The sequence below is a fragment of the Halichondria panicea genome, chromosome 17 (genome assembly GCF_963675165.1).
Source record: "Halichondria panicea chromosome 17, odHalPani1.1, whole genome shotgun sequence".
Lineage (NCBI taxonomy): Eukaryota > Metazoa > Porifera > Demospongiae > Suberitida > Halichondriidae > Halichondria > Halichondria panicea.
Genome location: NC_087393.1, coordinates 5,704,702 through 5,722,387, shown reverse-complemented (window position 1 = coordinate 5,722,387; position 17,686 = coordinate 5,704,702). Strand labels below are relative to the sequence as shown.

The window sequence follows — 17,686 nt, the reverse complement described above, 5'->3', positions numbered from 1 at the left end:
GGTTAGACTTGGTTTGTTGCCCAGGGATTGAGTTTGGGATTGAGGGGTGGGGCAATAAGCTGGGCCCAACCTCCTCAGGTAGAAGGCAGTAGTGACACAGTACAGCTAACCTATTATATGTGTGTACTAGTACCGTAGTACAGTAGAGTTTGAACATGTCTGACTCGCAGTTCTTCGATCTAGCTGATCTGAACGGGCCTCTTACAGTTGAAGCTATCCTTCAGACGCTACAGCAGAGATTCATCAATAGGCAATGCTATGTGAGTGCTTTTATAGAGTATCCCATGCCCAAGAGCTGATACACACACACGTACGTACACACACACACACACACACACATACACAGACGTGGGTGGGCCCAGTGTTGTTGGCTGTCAACTCTTTTGAGGCACCCTCCCCTACCACACACGCTGTATTGAAGCGTCTCGTGGAGAATGTATTATCAGAGCTCTCCTCTAAACCTCGTGCTCTCTTGTTCAATGGACTCTCTGGAGCTGGCAAAACATTCACTGCCGATCAAGTTCTCCTGAAAATGTTCCAAACTGCTCACAAAAGTGACTGGCTCCAAAACCTGCGCAAGGTACATAGTGTGTTTACGTGCGTTTGTACGTGTTTACGTGTGTGTGTGTGTGTGTGTGTGTATTACAGTACTGGCAAGTATCTTCTGTGGTACTCAAAGCACTAGGATCTGCAGCCACTGCTGGAAATAAAGAATCTTCTCGTATTGTAAGCTACTCTATAACCATCATACACGCTTGAGTGTGTGTGTGTGTGTGTGTGTGTGTGTGTGTGTGTGTAGGGGAGAATGGTGGACTTTGGGTTTGCTGGGCAGATCATCACTAAAGTCAAGATCAACTGTTTCTTTCTGGACCAGGTTAGCCTCTGTACATGTGTCCCTCACACCCACTCCCCTCACACACATCACACCCACTCTCCCCTTCAGACAAGAGTTGTGGGTACCAAACAAAGTGAACAGAACTTCCACATATTCTACCAACTACTAGCTGGCCTAACTCCTGAGGAGAGGAGTGAGTGGGCGTATGTGTGTATGTGTGTGTGTATCCTAACCATCACCTATCTACAGATAAGCTAGCTCTGAGCTATCATGAACCTCGAACCCTCCACTACTTGTCTCAGGGACTAGAGCCACGAGAGTCACAACAAGTTTTGGCAAATCATTTTGAAGCATGGAAGTCATCTCTGGCCCAGCTTGGTATTCCACTCACAGATGTGGTCAAGGTGTTAGTAGCTGTTCTCTTGTTGGGCAATGTCTTGTTCTATGAAGCAAAGAATCAAGAGCTCTCAATGCAGGGAGCAGACGGTAACCTACCCCTCACACACTACACACACACACACACACACACTGTGCAGAGCTTGGTGCAGTGGCTGGTTTGTTGGGAGTACAACCTCAGCAACTACAACAAGGACTCACTCTTCGTACATATGCTAGTGAAAGGGGAGAGGCCGTACAAGCGCCATGTTCGGCAGCTGCTGTAAGTCACACCCTCACACACGCCCACTCATCCACACCTCACACACAGTCAAACGGTGCACGGGACGCTCTGGCAAAGTCTCTGTACATTCGCACAATAGTTGCCATTTTGAGGCGTATCAACACTTTATTACGAGGAGCGGCCCAAAGGTCACAGGGTTCACAACCTCCACCCCCTGATGACGCTACTCTTCATGTAGTGGACATGTTTGGGTTTGAGAATGCAGAGGTCAACTCTCTAGAAGCCTTGTGTGGAAATCTCGTGTCTGAGAGTTTACAAGATTATTACACACGATCATTGTTCAGAGCCACTGTAGATCAGTGCAAGTAAGCCCCTCCACTCTGTGTGTGTACTCTGACCCTGTGTATGTACTCTGACCCCTGTGTAGCGCTGAGGGGGTGGACCCATTGTTTGAGAGCAGCCTTTATGACCACACTCCTTGTTTGACTCTACTCGGAGGTGGCGTGGGCGGGTCACACACACTCACACATCTCATCAATCAAGAGACCCTATCACCAAGGTAACGTGTATTCTATCACCACGGTAACGTGATCATAACCTCATGTTGTGTAGAGTGTCTTCTGAGGACATACGAGTGCGACTAAGAGCAAGGTTCCATACTAACAAAAGGTGTGTGTACATTGTGACCCCCCACACGCATTCGTTTGTGACCCCCCAGCTTCTTGCCTCCCGGAGGATCCTCATCAACTTTTGCTATTCGCCACTTTGCCGGGGATGTGGTGTATGACATCTACAGTCTCCTCAATGCTAATGCAGACACTATTGCTGATGATATAGTGGCCACCTTCAACACCAAGGTGTGTGGGCGTGTGTGTGGGCGTGTGTACACTAGTTTATGCAGGAGTGTAACTTTGGGTTTGTTGCTCACTTGTTTGCTGTGGAGCTCAACAGAGACTTGCACAGTAAGTGCTTCAACAATATTGTGTAGTGTGTGTGTGTGTGTGTGTGTGTGCGTGCTAACCTCCCCCTCTGTGTGTGTGTGTGTGTGTGTGTGTGTGTGTGTGCAGGTGATGGGACTCCAAAGGGTCAAATGTGCAGACTAACTCCAGCCTACCTTCAACACTCACCGTATGTCACACTTCGTGTAACTACATGTGTACTCATATTGTACTGGAGACTGATTATACAGTAGATTGCATGTACTGTGAAGGTAGAGTGCTGAGAGTAATGAGGCTGAGCTGCCTCATGTATCAGCTACTATTGTACAACCCACCAAACCATCAGACAAACACTTACATGTATTTTGTTCTGGTTGCCACAGATAATGAGTTGTACTCTGACACACACACACACACACACACACACACACACACACACACACACACACACACACACACACACACACAGCCATGAGTCCAAACCACCCACCACCTTCATCCAGGACTTTCAGGTACTACAAGAGTGTCTATAATAGCTTGCATTCTCTGCTTATGCATTCTCTCCACATGCAGGCAAACTTTAAAGATGCTCTGACTGTTTTGAATTCTTGCCAACCATTCTTTGTTCGCTGTATAAAGGTACCACACTCACCACCACCCCCCCTTATAGTCCCCTACCACACTCACCCCCCCCCCCCCCCCCTATATAGTCCAACCCTGACCAGACACCTGGGCAGTTTGACAGAGACTATGTGTCAGGGCAGATACAAACACTGGCAGTATTTGAGACAGTGGACCTTGTGCAAACTGGTACGTCACAACTAGTATAATTGTTACAAGAATCAGACCTGTTTTCGTAGATAAGTTTGAGAGGCCATAACTTGTGCTGTGAACGTCCGATATATTATAGTGTGCTTAGCCCCAATCTTCCATTTACCTGAACAGGTTTTCTTCATTTTATGAGTTTTGATGACTTCATTGGCAAGTACTGCACCCTTGTTCCTGACTATGTGCCACTGCCCAACATGCATCCTGCTGAAGTGCTAGAGGGAATGTTAGCAGCTCTGAGTAGAGTGCTAGAAGAAGTGGAACTATCACAAGAGCACTATGCTATTGGCAACACACAGATATTCCTCAAGTTAGCCTCATAATGATATATCCTTGTATATCATTATTTAATGCAGTGAAGAGCTATTTCGATGTCTTGAGCATATGAGACTGCTCATTCTGAACAGAGCGGCTGTAAGGATACAAGCTGCTGTACGGAGGTTCTTGTGTCGCCAGCATTGGCCTCAATTGATGGTTTCCTTGCGTGCTGCTAGACTACAGGGGGAAGCTCAGACCAAGCTAACGTGAGGCCCTCTGTAGTAGCTAGTGTGTATGATGTGACCCACCCACACACACACACACACACACAGCAAGACTGTACCACCAGTAGCACCTAATGGAGAGAAAGTGTATACAGTGCGTAACTACACGATTGTGGGAAGTTATAAAGTGGGCTTCCCCCAATGGAGAGTAATGAAGTGTTGTTATCCAGAAGGTGGTCTGTTACGTCCTGGTGATGAGGTGTATGTGTTGGGCCGCTCACACAAGAGAGGCTATCTCATAGTAGAGCATCAAGGGGCTCAGATACACATGCCTCATCAGTACACAGAGCTAAGGGTATGTTCAGTTACAACCACACCCCGGCCTGCCTGTTATCAATGCACTCTTTCAGATGCCATAACTCAATTTTAGCATTCAAGAATTTTGCCCATAATTATAAGAACCTAAAAACGTTTGATAAATTATGTAATGATGTGTGCATGTGTGACTGTGTGTGTGTTGTGTGCAGCTCACGCCCCCGAACAGTCCATCCACCTCTCGACCCCCGCGAATGAGCAGAGACAAACCCACGTACTCTGACCTATGACCTTTTACACGGACTATGTCTCTAATCACAATTATATATGAACTGCTGTATTCAACAAAATGAACGATCTCCTCATAATTACTAATAATATTCTGTCAGTGACCTCTTAATTAATTTTTGTGCCCACTTAAACATTTTTGACTGATGGTAATGATGATACAGACAGCAGAGGTTGGTTGGCAGAAGTTAAAAGTTAAAGTGCAGCCATCCATGACCATCTCATTCACACACGTACTTTACTAATGCATAATTAGTGGTCATGGTTTAACCTTCTGCCAACCAACTTGATATTAATTCTCTGTATACGCTCGCATGCTGTTATGATTATCAGGTTCAATATAATTATTATCATAGTTCTAAGTTATTAAATGTATAAAAGAGGAAATAAAATCAAGTGCTTATAAGAGTAATTATAATTAGTTCTAGTGTAATTGTTCATTAGAGAAGAGATGTCTTCCATTAGTCAGTTGAGCACTTCCACGCACTGGAGTGATCTCTTTAGCTGAGAGAGTGGGTGTGTCCGGCAAGCTGTAACACGTCCTACACACGGCCATGTACTTGTCTGTGCCTCCAATCACCTCCACCTACACACAAATCACACACACAGAGAGTGGGTGGGAGGTGCTCACCTCTTGTTCAGTACCCAGTCTTTTGGTGAAGGCTGCATCATTGTAACACACCATACACACCGCCTTGAGCTTGACAACACTCTCAGCCAGAGGTACAAGGTTCAAGATAGGTCCAAATGGCTGGTAGGGGCAGCATAATTATAGTAAATGAATCAAAGAGTTGCACACACATACTTTCCGCTGAAAGGTTCCATCCAAGGCTGCTACTATAACTGTCTTTCCAGCATTGGCCATCTCCTCACAGAAGTCCACAATGTCTGGGAAGAATTGGCCTTCATCTATGCCAATCACGTTGAACTTGTGTGCTTGACTCTTTATGTCTCTGAGTAAAGTAGCTGCAATACCGTGGGTCATCTGGCGATCATGGGTTGACACATCCTGGTTGCTATAGCGATCATCCTTGGCGTATTTGACAATGAGACAAGCATAATTAGCCACTTGAAACCTTCGCATCCGTCGTATCAGCTCCGTCCTGTACGTGTGTGGGCGGTAAGCAATGTGGGGGTGTACAGTAGAGTGGCAGTATAGGTACGTGATGTCATACTTACGTTTTCCCAGAAAACATTGGGCCCAGAATGAGCTACAGAGAGAGACAAGCACATGTACAGTAAGCCACGCTAAGCCTAGGGATAGACTAGTTACCTGCACATGACCTCGGCTGATGGCAGACAGGTACTGACTAGTCGCACTCACACAAGACATCTCTTCCTAGATCCTTCTCTTTGACAATATTAAATTATAATAGTAGACACTGACAATGTTCCCGCGTACATACTTTACAATCTAACAAATCAAATTGCAGAGAAAGCATTGTGTTTCAAATACCGCCGCGTATTAAATGAGGTGAGATTTAATTAGAATAGGTGCCCGTTATGATGTTGCCATGGAAATTCAAGTAAAGCCCATTGTAAACAATTAATTCCCTGGCCGACGCAACGATTCGACTAGTACAGTACAGTATAATGGCAGAAGAACTGATAGAACTTTCTATTGAGGATAAAGATGAAGAAGTGGAGGAAAATGTAGTACAAGAAGTTTCAGCAGAAGAAACAAAGGTAGTCAAGTCCTCTACTAGATCGATACACTAGTTGTACATGCAGTGATTGTGTTTTACAGGAGGTGTCTACTAGTGGGGACCCTGTGCAGGATAATGCCACTCAAGAGACCACCACTCAAGATCCTACTATCCAGGAAGAGACCCCAGCTAGTCAAGAGTTGTCTACAGAGCCTCAAGAAAGCAGCCATGAACCAGAGGAGCTACCTAGTGAACCAATAGAGACAGTGGAGACAGTAGCTGGTGGCAATGAACCAGTGGAGCCAGTGGAGACAGTAGCTGGTGACAATGAACCAGTGGAGCCAGTGGAGACAGTAGCTGGTGACAATGAACCAGTGGAGGCAGTAGCTGGTGACAATGAACCAGTAGAGACATTAGCTGGTGACAATGAACCAGTGGAGACAGTAGCTAGTGACAATGAACCAGTGGAGACAGTAGCTGGTGACAATGAACCAGTGGAGACAGTAGCTGGTGACAATGAACCAGTGGAGACAGTAGCTGATGACAATGAACCAGTGGAGGCAGTAGCTGGTGACAATGAACCAGTGGAGGAAGTAGAGAAGCTAGCTACAGACCTGGAGCAGCGTTCAGCGAGTGGGCATCCGGTGAGCGGTGAGGAGGGGCGTTCAGTGATTGGGCGTCCGGTGAGCGGTGAGGAGGGGCGTCCAGTGAGTGGTGCTGTGCCATTGATAGACATTCTTGAAGAGGGGGAAGAAGAGGGGGAGTTGGTGGACAGAGAATGGTTACTAGCCAGTCTCCAGGTGAGATACAGTGGATTGCAGTGCACTTGCAACAGAGAATTACCTAACAGCAAAACCACAATAATTATTATTTTATCACATGTAGAATAGATCTCTGGGAGTGTGGCTTAGTGGTTAGGGTGGTGGCTTGTAGATCATATGATAGATAAGGTGTGGGTTCGATTCCCTCTTGGGGGACTTTTCTACAAATCAATAAGTAATTTCCCTAACTCATAAAAAATTATACTCCTGTCAAGTACATAATCAAGTTCTTTCTTGGTAGATTAGGTTCCGTATTTTTTTTTTCTCAGAATTATTTTGTAGAATCAGAAGTGAATAACTACATGTATGCTAAATATAATTTCCCCTTTCAGTTTTGGCCCTGATTAATGTTCATATCTAAATTGTGGTTTTGCTGTTTGGCAATTCTCTGTTGCAAGTGCACTACTGTAGCTCTATACTGCGTTGCCCATAATATTATACATCACATAATTATTGTAGGAGGAGCTGGTTGAGAAGGAACGATTGAGAGCTCTCTGTGGACAATTAGAGCATAAGATTGCAGAGCATCTCTTAACCAGGAAGAGAGTGAGTGCCAACCCCCCATATACCACCTCATATCCCCCCCTATAGTCTGATGATAGCTCTGATGCCGCTGGGCGTACTGTGGCTGATCAAGAGATGAGATATACACAGTGTCTAGGTACACACACACACACACCACGTGCACACAGTGTAGATATAATTATGACCTCTGTATGCAGTGGCTCTTGATAGACTCCAGTTGGAGATGGCTGGACTGCACGAATCCTTTACACAGCAAGAGGGAGAACTCAGAGCTCTTAGGGAGGAGAAACTGGGTCTAGTCATACAAGTCAAGTAAGTAACACATTATCACACTGTGCACACACGGAGTGTTATTGGTCATCAATATAGTGCTGAGTTTGCTGAGTACAAGAAAGAGACATGTCTGATGGCAGTTACTAGTCGCAGTGGCAAGAAACTGACAGCTCAGGAGTTGGATGAGTACCATAGCTGGGAGGAGCAGAAGGAGGTAGAGGTGATTGCTGTAAGGTTGGAGAACATTAAACTGCAGAACAAGATCACCAAACTAGAGGGACTTGTGAGGAAGAAGGAGCAGTTAGCTGAGGGCCTGCACATGATAGACTTTGAGCAGCTCAAGATAAACAATGTAGACTTGAATGAAAAGATTGAGGAAAGAAATGAAGACATCTTAAAGCTTCGTCGGAAAGTTACTTCCACTGTACAAGTACTCACTCATGTCAAGGAGAAGCTACAATTCTTACAGGTATTAAGTTATTGCATGTGCAGTCAGCACATACCCAGTGTGTGTGAATGAGGTGCTCAGAGTAGTTTCAGTATAGCAACCTGAAATCCATCTATTATTGTGTGATTTATAGAAAGCCTTGTGTAGATTGAGAGTGTTGACAAGAGGAGTACACTAGGCTCTATGGACACTGTTGTAGCCAAGGTAAGGCAGCTCCTTCTCCCCTTATGTGTTCAGTTACCCTACCTACTATTCAGTAGGCCATATAGCTGTAAGATATTGCTTATTGCTGTGTGCCCCTATTGCTGTGTGCTCCTATTATTATTATTGCTGTGTATGCTTATTAGAGCCGAGACCACCTAACAAGACTCAAGCAAGCCAGGGATTTACTGAGGATGGACAATACAAGACTCAAGCAGCGTGGCGGTTTGGTAGGCCACAAGGTCTTATTAAGAGATTATGAGGAAAGAAAGGGCGAGGTGGGTGCATCTATTTTGTGTGTGTCTTATTCTTCCCTCTATTAGAATGAGGAGTTGGTGTGTCGACTAGAAGCACTGCAGCAAAGACACTCTGAGCTCTCACTTGTGTGTGAGGGACTCAGGAGAAAGATAGAGCAAGCCAAAACTATCAACTCTCATCACATAATAATGTGAACCTTACAAGTACATTATGTGCTGTACATGTGTATACATAATTATAATCAAAATTGTTGTTGACAAAAGGCATAATTATAATTATAGATAATATCTATTATGAACACAGTATAATACCGTATAGCGCGAAATTTTCGAGGGGCTTAATTTTCGTGGATTTCGTGGGTTAGCAATCCTACACGAAAATTAAGTCCACGAAAATCGTTCTTTACCTGCTATAACGTGCAAGATCTAAAGGCGTGGCTTCCGGTAAGCAGTCATTCCGCGAACATTGTGCAACGAAATGGCTTTTAGAGGCCAATCCACGAAATATAAGTGCCTCGAAAATTTCGCGCTATACGGTAATTATCAATTTAAGATAATAAAAATTATAGATCTACTCGATAATAATAAGAGGCTTGTAGCTATTAATTTAATATGTAGTTTGAATATTTTTGACGGCTGCTGTTAATTGGTCCCTCATTTGATCAACAAGACTCTCGAGATCATTGACCAGCTTCTCTTCTTCTAAACTCTGCAATATCGGGTCAACAATTGTAATTATTATTGAGCAGACTAACTCACAGAATAGTTCTCTATAGAACATCTCTCCAGTTCCAGTACATCAGCGAATGTGATCTTGTAGGGGTCCTTGAGCTTGAGGTAGGCACAGCCTGGTGTACTACGCTTGTGCTCCTTGCTGAGAACATACACACATTTATACAGCTACTATTATTATTACGATTGCTTTACGTTGGATTATCTGACTCCTCCCATCCCTCCATGTCTTGGTGACACACAACGCAACGCACCCAGTCTGGGTTGCTTACACTGCCACAGTAATAGAAGCCAGCCTCAGCCATCTAAGCAGATCAGGGATACAGTGTACAAACAGTGTGCTATTTTATACCTTGACAGCAGTACAAGTTCCTGACTCAAACGGCCACCGGCTGCCCTCAAATGTCGTTACTCTGTCCTCAACCAGGTACAGGGAACTTGTTTCTATACTCCTCCCGTCTCCTGTGCTCATTCTTGTTAATGTTCCTTGACTGTACTGTACTGCGCTGCACTGGTCTCTCTCTAGCTCTCCTCTCCCGAGACCACGCCTTTCTGTTGTACTATATAAATTTTATGACCCTTTACCAGACATGCTCACACACAAGATGGGTCTGGCTGGTGAGGAAAAGCGTTCACTTGTCCTTCCCTCTAGGAGCTTCTACAAGGCTGGATATCGGATGGATACTCACCCAAAAGGCCAGCAGCAATAGATTACGAGGCAAAGAGCATCGCAGCGAGTACAAGTGAGTGGCTAGTCATGATCAAAAGTGGACCACCTAGTATAGTGTATAGGCTGCTTTAGATGTCAATATCTGCTAATAGATATCATTACTAGTGATCAAACTATACAGCCTCTGTATCAAATGCATCCATTGCTACACATTTGTTGACCTGTTACTTCATTGCGTACAGTGATGGAGAGCACAAGAGGGGCGGAGTCAGTGAGAAGGTGCTATGACAACAGATGATGAAGGAGTTACAAGGTGACACTGTGGAGTTCTTGGAACACCCTTTGGACATCTTGTTCTGCAGATAAAGGAACACAATTAAAAAATAGTGAGTACTGCCGCGTGCAGAGTGTGACTCTTTCCCCCACCAGAACTGTGATCTGAGCATGTCATGTGATAGGCCTTGTCTAGAGCTACAGAATGCATCTCTTAGTTTTGATATTGATTGTTTTTATTATGAAATTTGCTTATCAAACTATATTTATGGTGTTTTGTGTGAATATTATTAATGGTGCTTTCAATGCGCTGTACTCCCCCTTGTGTCCATGATTAAAGAGTTGTGTAGTTGGTGCCGCTGTACTCCCCCCCATTACAAAGCATGGTTAATTGTCAGGGCTTGTTTTGAGAGGAACTTTGACTGCCCATATAATGAGCTGTGATTAATTCAGCCCCGCCCCTTTTCTCTTGTGACACGCCCCTTTAGAAATAATTAAAACTAGTGTACTTAGTACTTTAACCTGTGACCTCTAACTCTGAATCCAGAATAATAAAGATGTCTACCAATGTTGTGTTAGTTGGTCTTAGAAAGCCTGTTAGCTTGTGCTTGGTGAAAACTAGCACTGTCAAGCAGCTCAAGGAGAGAGTGTCTCCAGGGCATGTGAGTTAATGCTAGTATTGAGTAGTCCACATACCCCCCACATAGTGTGCTGATTATTACCTGTGCTGTGGGGGGTCCCCCCTGGATGATGATGATGTCATAACCCCCTCCTCTCAGCTATGTGTGCTCACAGCTCATTATCGACTGTGCGGGGGAAAGGGAGGTATGCCATAGTCTCTAACTCATGGCTCAAATTCAACGATTGTCTGAGCCCGTTCAGATAGAGTTATGCTATCGTTTGTGTGTATGTGCAGGATTTGGTTCATTGATTCGAGCGACTGGATCTCACAGAAACAGGAATGCTGACAAGTCTGCTTGTAGGGACATATCTGGCCGCAGGATGAGGGACATAAAAAACGAAAAGAAGTGAGGATTAAGATAGTTATAGTTAAGTGTTATGTTATTGTGTGTAGAGTGGCCGAGTGGGTGGCTGGAGAGAGTGACCGCAACAGACAGCGTACTGAGCGAAAGAAAAGGAGGCAGCAAAAGTTGCTAGAGGAGCCTCGACATACATTTGATGACTCTTCCTACATGGATGCAATTCGCTCAACTGAAGAGGGAATGGCAGAGTCATTGAAGCGTGGGCTACAGCAAGACAACGACCCATCATCATCATCATCACTACCTCCTGCCAAGAAAGCTAAGCTTTGGTATGTAAGCCCCCACACGCATTCAACTGTGTACCAACTGCTGTGTGTGTGTGTGTGTGTGTGTGTATATAGGATGCATTCTGAAGACTTGAGCAGCAGTTCTGATGATGATGACAGCTCACCATCTCCCTCTGCTAGTCACAGTGGCTCTTGTGAGGAGGTGGTTATCAGTCAAGTCATGCGACCATCTAATAAAGAGGGCAGCCCATCTCCAAAAGAGGGGACCTCTCCTGACAGCCCACCACTGGGAGTCAGTGCTGCCCCACCAACACCACCGGGAGTCAGTGCTGCCCCACCAACACCACCGGGAGTCAGTGCTGTCCCACCAACACCACCGGGAGTCAGTGCTGCCCCATCAACACCACCGGGAGTCAGTGCTGTCCCACCAACACCACCGGGAGTCAGTGCTGTTGTCAGCTTGGAGGAGGTAAGTGTGAGTATGGATACTTGTATGTGTTTACCCCGGCCCCTACCCCACTATCCAGGTGGTGGACCCTGGCCAATACTCTAGTGTGGAGGATCTATTGGCAGTAGGAGGAGAGCTACTAAAGAGGTCATTGTCATCTAGAGGTCTCAAGTGTGGGGGGACACCATTAGAGAGAGCACGGAGACTGTTCAGTATCAAGGGGCTCTGTAAAGAACAAATACCAGCCAAATTGCTGGCCAAGACAAAGAAGAAATGAACATTATTAGATCTGACTTGCCCATATGTCATCATAATTCACTGTTAATTCTCAAGAATTGTATTATTGACAAGTCGGCTAGCAACGTAATAACAGACAATAATACAATAATATTAATGCTGATCGATCGATGTTTACAATGCAGAATGTTGTACTATGCTTGTGAGAGTTAGTTGGTGAGTCTTGGTAGTTGCTACAACATTCACAAACTTTCTCCACGGCTTCTTAATCCATTTCTGTCCTTTCACTGGAGGCAGTGGTTTCCTAGCAACTCGGCTGTACTGTACGCAACCCTCAGAGAGTGCAAACAATGTGTGGTCCCTTCCCATGCCCACCTAGTAGGGGAGGGGAGCATATGAGGGGAGGGGAGGGGAGGGAGCACATGAGGGGAGGGAGCACATGAGGGGAGGGGAGGGGAGCACATGAGGGGAGGGAGCAAATGAGGAGAGGGGAGCACATGAGGGGAGGGGAGGGGAGGGGAGCACATGAGGAGAGGGGAGCACATGAGGGGAGGGGAGGGAGCACATGAGGGAAGGGGAGCACATGAGGGGAGGGGAGGGGAGGGGAGCACATGAGATACTATAAGTAGCTCACATTAGTTCCTGGGTGGAAACGTGTACCTCTCTGACGCACGATGATGTTCCCAGCTCTCACAGTCTCCCCTATACAACTAACACCTCACACACACACACACACACACACACACAACGCGACTAGACACTGTACACCTACCATCTCCACACTTAAGACCTAGTCTCCTACCAGCCGTCTTGCGGCCATTGCGAGTGCTCCCTCCAGCTTTCTTACTCGCCCACCTCACACAATCTGCACACACTTGTCACTATTGTATTGAGTAACCTTCACAGCACTTACCTTGCTTGTACACAGCGCTAGAGTAAAGACACCATCGAGCGAGTAGAGCAGCCATGCTTGGGGGACAGTGGGCAATAATTAGAATCCATAGCTAGCAATGGCCACGCCCCCTAAGCTCGTGTTTACCGGCTTTGTAAGTTGCCATAGCAACATATTGAATATTGCCAAGCAATAACATGGCGACTGTTCAGAAGTTTGTATCTAAGCGCTCAGAGAGCAGTGACGCAGGAGGAGTGCGTGGGCTGATCACTAGACACACAGAGGCGCTCTTTGGAAGAGTCAATCCAGAGCACATAATGTAAGGAAGAGTTTACTAGTGTCCACTGAAAAGTGGGCGGGGCTGGGATAATTCAATTTTTGTGCAGAGAGCATGCTAGTCTCGGTATCAGCCTGTTGTCTGGTGAGGGTAGTCTCGTGGGCCACATGTCTCTCACTGACACACTCTCCACTCTCCCCACGGATTGGACCTCATGGTTGAACTCTGACCTCTATCGCCCATCAGTGAGTGGGTGTGATGTGTTCAATACAACACACTACCCCCCACCCTGCACATTATTACCCCCCACAGCCTGTCAATACTTTATTCTTGTGCTTATTTGTGGCCAAGGACAACTTTCATCAGGGAGCAGTCACTGAGATACTGAGGTAACGCCCACTCCACCCTCACACCCGCCCACTCCCCTCCCCTCACAGGACTGTGTACATGACGGCCCCTCTACTGCAGTACCTCCTACTAGTGACACCCACTCACACACATATTGGTACACTGCATGCACCCCTATCCCTTGTACCCTCATACCCCTCCTATAGTCTCATGGATCAGCCCCCTCCTGAGATGCTTCTCAGGAGGGGGCTGATCCATGAGACTACCCCTCCTATAGGTCCTGCACTGTCTAGTCACTTCTCTCCTCTGTGTTGTCAAGAGGACCTAGCTGTGTACGCCACACACAGACACACACACTTCCCCACACTGTATATAAGACCAGCCTGTGTGGAGGACAGTGATGACCTGCTACCAATACTAGTAGAGCATTCACACAACATCACTAGCCTCTATGGTAAGGTACTACCTGACCTCACTCTCATTATTGTGTGTATGTGCAGGGGACTATTTCCTCTCTGAGTTAATAGCTTCTCAAGACACAGATCACCAGACCCTCGTGGCTGAGGTAAGCCACACCCACTATATTGACCACACCCGTTCCTATAGTGACCACACCCCTCTGCTAGGTGGACGGTCATGCAGTAGGTGTAATGAGTGTGACCACATGTGTGGATATTGATCTCCTCACTGCCTCCTATGTATTGGAGCCCTATCATCTCCTCAGGAAACCTCATCCTCAAGACACAATACTTTCCTCTCAAGGTACCCTCATAGTGTGTGCATCTGTCTCCATAATCTAGGTCCCTTAGCTCACACCAGCACCGCCCACATAGACACAGCCCACACAAGCACAGCCCACACAAGCACAGCCCACATAGACACAGCTCACACAAGCACAAGTACAGCCCACGCAGACACAGCTCACACAAGCACAAGCACAGCCCACGCAGACACAGCTCACACAAGCACAAGCACAGCCCACGCAGACACAGCTCACACAAGCACAAGTACTGCTGATAGTTGCTTGTCACAAGAGAGTTGTGCGGAGAATACACCTGATAACTCAACACTGGAGGAGGTGACACACACACACACACACACACACACACACACCACTGACATTGTACTGGGCGCTACAGGTACAAGGGTCAAAGGTCGATACTAAGGTGTACAGTCTACAGGGGGAGGCGTGTGCGGTGGCCATTCAACTGTTTGCTATTGATGAGAGATACGAGATGAGGTAATGACACTAGCATATAGTGTATGGTGTGTCTATGTGTCCACTGTGTGCAGGAGTGTGGACTTCCTCCCAGCAGTCTTCAAGTTGTTTCCAGTAAGTCTCGGCCAATGCTGTACTGCTAGCTGTGTAATAGACTATCTCCTCAGGAGCATGAGTTCTTGCTACTAACCCAACCACACTCGAGTGGAGACCTACCACTACTCACACACTTCACAGTACGTTAATAGCAGCTCTGCTCCCTAGGGATTAGGGTTAGGAAGGGAGCTTCTCTGACAGCCCATAACTTGAGTCAGGATTTGTCCATTTTCACAAATAAACTGTATGTAGTAGCTTTGACTTACCTGATGCACTATAGGAGGCAGTTCCCCCACGCCCTGGTACCTGCCTCCCTCAAGAGCTCTTCCTAGCACACAAGGCATCGTTACTGGAGTGAGCCACTCACACATCAGTGTGCATGCATGTACATGTTCTGTACACAGCTCATTCATTGTGCGTGAAGCTACTACAGTTGACCTCCCTGCACTCAAAGCTTTGACCTTTGACCTCTCCTCACGTGATGACATGTTGGGAGATGTGGAAATATTCCTGAGAGCCAGACGTGACCTCGGAGAGGTGACCCCTCTGCTAGCTCTAGTGGCGGAGGTTGATAGTCAACTAGTAGCACTGGCAGTGCTCAGGGAGAAGGAGGTATAGTAGCTTCATCACATGACCTGTGTTACCCCCCCCCCCCACACACATGACCTGTGTTACCCCCCACACATGTATATAGGATATGGAGTATATTTGCTCACATTATAACATTGAGGACTTTATTTACTACAACTATCACGAGCCTCGTCAGCATTCTCACCTCCATCATCTCGTGCTCAACCCAGCCTTCAGTCCGCACGCTAAGCACTTCCTTAAAGTAAGACCCCCCACACACCCACAGTGACACACTCCACACACACACACACACACACACACACACCCTCCACCCACACACTCTCAGGAGATCCTCCGACTATCGAATAGTTCCTGCCTCTATTACCACCTCTCCTCTGACTCTCAGCCTAAACCACAGTCTCTCATCTCTGCACTACACTGTCTAATACCCATCAAGTAAGCTGTGTGTGTGTGTGTGGGTGTGGGTGTGGGTGTGGGTGGGTGTGTGTGTGTGCACCACTAAACTCCTCCCCTACAGAGCTCGAAGGCAAGTGGTGTACCCTGAAGGCCTGGGTATTAATGCTCCCCTACCAGAGGTCACAGGGGTCAAACCACCCTTTGCTCTTTACCATACCAACAGGAAGCTGACATTTGAACCCAAAGTAAGCCCCTCCCACTTAACCCCCACCCTTTAACTTAACATCAATATTGTCATGCAGATCTCTATCAACTGTCGTGTGGTGATCGTGGGTGCTTCTCAAACTGCCATCTCTCTATTAGAGACTCTGATATTCTGGTGAACTATCCACTATAACAATCGCTACACTCTTTCTTTCTCTCTTTATAGCCCTCATCTCCACTTCTCTAACGTGGTACTAGTCTCTCCCACTGATGTGCCCTCCCCACCCACCATTGGCTTAGACACATGGATCAACACTGTGCTTGGTACTCTCACTGCCATCAACAGGTACCCTGGCTGCCACACACACACACACACACACACACACACACACACACACACACACACACACTTGCCACCATTGCTTATACTCCACCATCTAGCTATCCATGGTATCGCCAAATTGGTAAATACTTTTATCTCTCAAATATGATTTTTAATGACACTATTTGAACTATTTTTTTCTGAGCTTTCTGAAAATCCCCAAAAATTTGACATTGGATCCACAGAATTCAAGTTATGGCAGCCGAAACAATCCCTAAACCATTGAATAAACGGGGGTGTAGTTGAACATCTTTCAACAGCCTTAACTTGAGTATCGTTGATCCAATGTCAAAAATTTTATAAATTTCTGAAAGCTTAGAAAGAGACCTTTCAAATGATGTGTTGCAATCCAAAATTTTGTCGGGGCCCTAATTTGTCATTTTTCGGCCTTGGACCATGGGCTATAATCCATGGTATCGCCAAATTGGTAAATACTTTTATCTCTCAAATATGATTTTTAATGACACCATTTGAACTATTTTTTTCTAAGCTTTCTGAAAATCCCCCAAAATTTGACATTGGATACACAGAATTCAAGTTATGGCAGCTGAAAGAATCCCCAAACCATTGAATAAACGGGGGTGTAGTTGAACATCTTTCAACAGCCTTAACTTGAGTATCGTTGATCCAATGTAAAAAAATTTATAAATTTCTGAAAGCTTAGAAAGAGACCTTTCAAATGATGTGTTGCAATCCAAAATTTTGTCGGGGCCCTAATTTGTCATTTTTCGGCCTTGGACCATGGGCTATTATCCATGGTATCGCCAAATTGGTAAATACTTTTATCTCTCAAATATGATTTTTAATAATGACACCATTTGAACTATTTTTTTCTAAGCTTTCCAAAAATTTGACATTGGATCCACAGAATTCAAGTTATGGCAGCCGAAAGAATCCCCAAACCATTGAATAAACGGGGGTGTAGTTGAACATCTTTCAACAGCCTTAACTTGAGTATCGTTGATCCAATGTCAAAAATTTCTGAAAGCTTAGAAAGAGACCTTTCAAATGATGTGTTGCAATCCAAAATTTTGTCGGGGCCCTAATTTGTCATTTTTCGGCCTTGGACCATGGGCTATTATCCATGGTATCGCCAAATTGGTAAATACTTTTATCTCTCAAATATGATTTTTAGTGACACCATTTGAACTATTTTTTTCTAAGCTTTCTGAAAA

At 45.8% G+C, this 17,686-nt stretch overlaps 7 protein-coding genes across 10 annotated transcripts in view; 4 read left to right on the top strand and 3 right to left on the bottom strand.

Annotated features, from left to right (window-relative positions):
• The first annotated feature begins 54 nt into the window (after positions 1 to 54).
• Positions 55 to 4,458, top strand: LOC135351549 (unconventional myosin-IXb-like). Its single transcript, XM_064550584.1, has 20 exons — positions 55 to 260; positions 347 to 580; positions 649 to 726; positions 800 to 874; positions 944 to 1,028; positions 1,085 to 1,321; positions 1,372 to 1,493; positions 1,542 to 1,819; positions 1,882 to 2,013; positions 2,067 to 2,123; positions 2,173 to 2,311; positions 2,356 to 2,416; positions 2,522 to 2,582; positions 2,862 to 2,904; positions 2,966 to 3,031; positions 3,103 to 3,202; positions 3,338 to 3,530; positions 3,577 to 3,744; positions 3,811 to 4,057; positions 4,230 to 4,458. The coding sequence occupies exons 1-20, from the start codon at positions 156 to 158 to the stop codon at positions 4,305 to 4,307; spliced, it is 2,559 nt and encodes an 852-aa protein (XP_064406654.1). The 5' UTR covers positions 55 to 155; the 3' UTR covers positions 4,308 to 4,458.
• A 181-nt stretch (positions 4,459 to 4,639) lies between these two features.
• LOC135351568 (thymidine kinase, cytosolic-like) lies at positions 4,640 to 5,736 on the bottom strand. The gene is made up of 5 exons (XM_064550612.1): positions 5,579 to 5,736; positions 5,485 to 5,516; positions 5,111 to 5,408; positions 4,937 to 5,056; positions 4,640 to 4,891 (listed from the first exon to the last, which is right to left on the bottom strand). The coding sequence occupies exons 1-5, from the start codon at positions 5,636 to 5,638 to the stop codon at positions 4,730 to 4,732; spliced, it is 672 nt and encodes a 223-aa protein (XP_064406682.1). The 5' UTR covers positions 5,639 to 5,736; the 3' UTR covers positions 4,640 to 4,729.
• Positions 5,737 to 5,810: 74 nt separating this feature from the next.
• Positions 5,811 to 8,746, top strand: LOC135351555 (coiled-coil domain-containing protein 96-like). The gene is made up of 9 exons (XM_064550596.1): positions 5,811 to 5,991; positions 6,053 to 6,751; positions 7,232 to 7,318; positions 7,364 to 7,433; positions 7,495 to 7,609; positions 7,667 to 8,039; positions 8,166 to 8,222; positions 8,366 to 8,497; positions 8,543 to 8,746. Exons 1-9 carry the CDS (start codon positions 5,899 to 5,901, stop codon positions 8,669 to 8,671), a joined length of 1,755 nt encoding a protein of 584 aa, XP_064406666.1. The 5' UTR covers positions 5,811 to 5,898; the 3' UTR covers positions 8,672 to 8,746.
• On the bottom strand, positions 8,700 to 9,759 carry LOC135351575 (baculoviral IAP repeat-containing protein 5-like). Its single transcript, XM_064550622.1, has 5 exons — positions 9,561 to 9,759; positions 9,404 to 9,513; positions 9,236 to 9,350; positions 9,016 to 9,185; positions 8,700 to 8,787 (listed from the first exon to the last, which is right to left on the bottom strand). Exons 1-4 carry the CDS (start codon positions 9,678 to 9,680, stop codon positions 9,084 to 9,086), a joined length of 447 nt encoding a protein of 148 aa, XP_064406692.1. The 5' UTR covers positions 9,681 to 9,759; the 3' UTR covers positions 8,700 to 8,787; positions 9,016 to 9,083.
• Positions 9,760 to 10,584: 825 nt separating this feature from the next.
• LOC135351564 (splicing regulator SDE2-like) lies at positions 10,585 to 12,219 on the top strand. Its single transcript, XM_064550606.1, has 6 exons — positions 10,585 to 10,813; positions 10,859 to 10,976; positions 11,068 to 11,179; positions 11,227 to 11,463; positions 11,536 to 11,890; positions 11,949 to 12,219. The coding sequence occupies exons 1-6, from the start codon at positions 10,709 to 10,711 to the stop codon at positions 12,144 to 12,146; spliced, it is 1,125 nt and encodes a 374-aa protein (XP_064406676.1). The 5' UTR covers positions 10,585 to 10,708; the 3' UTR covers positions 12,147 to 12,219.
• Positions 12,184 to 13,154, bottom strand: LOC135351576 (large ribosomal subunit protein bL27-like). Its single transcript, XM_064550623.1, has 4 exons — positions 13,020 to 13,154; positions 12,879 to 12,971; positions 12,741 to 12,808; positions 12,184 to 12,481 (listed from the first exon to the last, which is right to left on the bottom strand). The coding sequence occupies exons 1-4, from the start codon at positions 13,072 to 13,074 to the stop codon at positions 12,281 to 12,283; spliced, it is 417 nt and encodes a 138-aa protein (XP_064406693.1). The 5' UTR covers positions 13,075 to 13,154; the 3' UTR covers positions 12,184 to 12,280.
• The window catches only part of LOC135351539 (cilia- and flagella-associated protein 61-like), a 9,013-nt gene continuing 4,480 nt past the window's right edge, over positions 13,154 to 17,686 (top strand). For 2 of the 4 annotated variants that reach the window (XM_064550558.1, XM_064550557.1), the window contains exons 1-18: positions 13,154 to 13,317; positions 13,385 to 13,520; positions 13,588 to 13,664; positions 13,713 to 13,780; positions 13,901 to 14,077; positions 14,124 to 14,188; positions 14,250 to 14,385; positions 14,433 to 14,701; positions 14,763 to 14,863; positions 14,917 to 14,956; positions 15,010 to 15,078; positions 15,219 to 15,292; positions 15,343 to 15,550; positions 15,633 to 15,770; positions 15,855 to 15,964; positions 16,047 to 16,170; positions 16,228 to 16,304; positions 16,356 to 16,475. In XM_064550558.1, coding sequence (XP_064406628.1) covers positions 13,196 to 13,317; positions 13,385 to 13,520; positions 13,588 to 13,664; positions 13,713 to 13,780; positions 13,901 to 14,077; positions 14,124 to 14,188; positions 14,250 to 14,385; positions 14,433 to 14,701; positions 14,763 to 14,863; positions 14,917 to 14,956; positions 15,010 to 15,078; positions 15,219 to 15,292; positions 15,343 to 15,550; positions 15,633 to 15,770; positions 15,855 to 15,964; positions 16,047 to 16,170; positions 16,228 to 16,304; positions 16,356 to 16,475 — 2,111 coding nt within the window. In that variant the 5' untranslated portion in view covers positions 13,154 to 13,195. The remainder of the gene's footprint in view (positions 13,318 to 13,384; positions 13,521 to 13,587; positions 13,665 to 13,712; positions 13,781 to 13,900; positions 14,078 to 14,123; positions 14,189 to 14,249; positions 14,386 to 14,432; positions 14,702 to 14,762; positions 14,864 to 14,916; positions 14,957 to 15,009; positions 15,079 to 15,218; positions 15,293 to 15,342; positions 15,551 to 15,632; positions 15,771 to 15,854; positions 15,965 to 16,046; positions 16,171 to 16,227; positions 16,305 to 16,355; positions 16,476 to 17,686) is intronic. The other 2 variants (XM_064550561.1, XM_064550560.1) reach the window with 2 other exon arrangements.

What these genes read in the sequence shown, in the direction of transcription:
- LOC135351549 (XM_064550584.1), top strand. Translation starts at nt 156, where the DNA reads ATGTCTGACTCGCAGTTCTTCGATCTAGCTGATCTGAACGGGCCTCTT. An exon ending in ATAAAGAATCTTCTCGTATT is followed by an intron (nt 727 to 799) that starts GTAAGCTACTCT and finishes GTGTGTGTGTAG; the next exon opens with GGGAGAATGGTGGACTTTGG. An exon ending in AGTGGACCTTGTGCAAACTG is followed by an intron (nt 3,203 to 3,337) that starts GTACGTCACAAC and finishes TTACCTGAACAG; the next exon opens with GTTTTCTTCATTTTATGAGT.
- LOC135351568 (XM_064550612.1), bottom strand. Translation starts at nt 5,638, where the DNA reads ATGTCTTGTGTGAGTGCGACTAGTCAGTACCTGTCTGCCATCAGCCGA. An exon ending in ATGGAACCTTTCAGCGGAAA is followed by an intron (nt 5,057 to 5,110) that starts GTATGTGTGTGC and finishes TGCCCCTACCAG; the next exon opens with CCATTTGGACCTATCTTGAA. An exon ending in GACTGGGTACTGAACAAGAG is followed by an intron (nt 4,892 to 4,936) that starts GTGAGCACCTCC and finishes ATTTGTGTGTAG; the next exon opens with GTGGAGGTGATTGGAGGCAC.
- LOC135351555 (XM_064550596.1), top strand. Translation starts at nt 5,899, where the DNA reads ATGGCAGAAGAACTGATAGAACTTTCTATTGAGGATAAAGATGAAGAA. An exon ending in ATCTCTTAACCAGGAAGAGA is followed by an intron (nt 7,319 to 7,363) that starts GTGAGTGCCAAC and finishes CCCCCCCTATAG; the next exon opens with TCTGATGATAGCTCTGATGC. An exon ending in GGTCTAGTCATACAAGTCAA is followed by an intron (nt 7,610 to 7,666) that starts GTAAGTAACACA and finishes TCATCAATATAG; the next exon opens with TGCTGAGTTTGCTGAGTACA.
- LOC135351575 (XM_064550622.1), bottom strand. Translation starts at nt 9,680, where the DNA reads ATGAGCACAGGAGACGGGAGGAGTATAGAAACAAGTTCCCTGTACCTG. An exon ending in GAACTTGTACTGCTGTCAAG is followed by an intron (nt 9,514 to 9,560) that starts GTATAAAATAGC and finishes TGATCTGCTTAG; the next exon opens with ATGGCTGAGGCTGGCTTCTA. An exon ending in GTTCTATAGAGAACTATTCT is followed by an intron (nt 9,186 to 9,235) that starts GTGAGTTAGTCT and finishes CCGATATTGCAG; the next exon opens with AGTTTAGAAGAAGAGAAGCT.
- LOC135351564 (XM_064550606.1), top strand. Translation starts at nt 10,709, where the DNA reads ATGTCTACCAATGTTGTGTTAGTTGGTCTTAGAAAGCCTGTTAGCTTG. An exon ending in GACATAAAAAACGAAAAGAA is followed by an intron (nt 11,180 to 11,226) that starts GTGAGGATTAAG and finishes TATTGTGTGTAG; the next exon opens with AGTGGCCGAGTGGGTGGCTG. An exon ending in CTGTTGTCAGCTTGGAGGAG is followed by an intron (nt 11,891 to 11,948) that starts GTAAGTGTGAGT and finishes CCCACTATCCAG; the next exon opens with GTGGTGGACCCTGGCCAATA.
- LOC135351576 (XM_064550623.1), bottom strand. Translation starts at nt 13,074, where the DNA reads ATGGCTGCTCTACTCGCTCGATGGTGTCTTTACTCTAGCGCTGTGTAC. An exon ending in TAGCGCTGTGTACAAGCAAG is followed by an intron (nt 12,972 to 13,019) that starts GTAAGTGCTGTG and finishes AAGTGTGTGCAG; the next exon opens with ATTGTGTGAGGTGGGCGAGT. An exon ending in AGGTCTTAAGTGTGGAGATG is followed by an intron (nt 12,809 to 12,878) that starts GTAGGTGTACAG and finishes TTAGTTGTATAG; the next exon opens with GGGAGACTGTGAGAGCTGGG.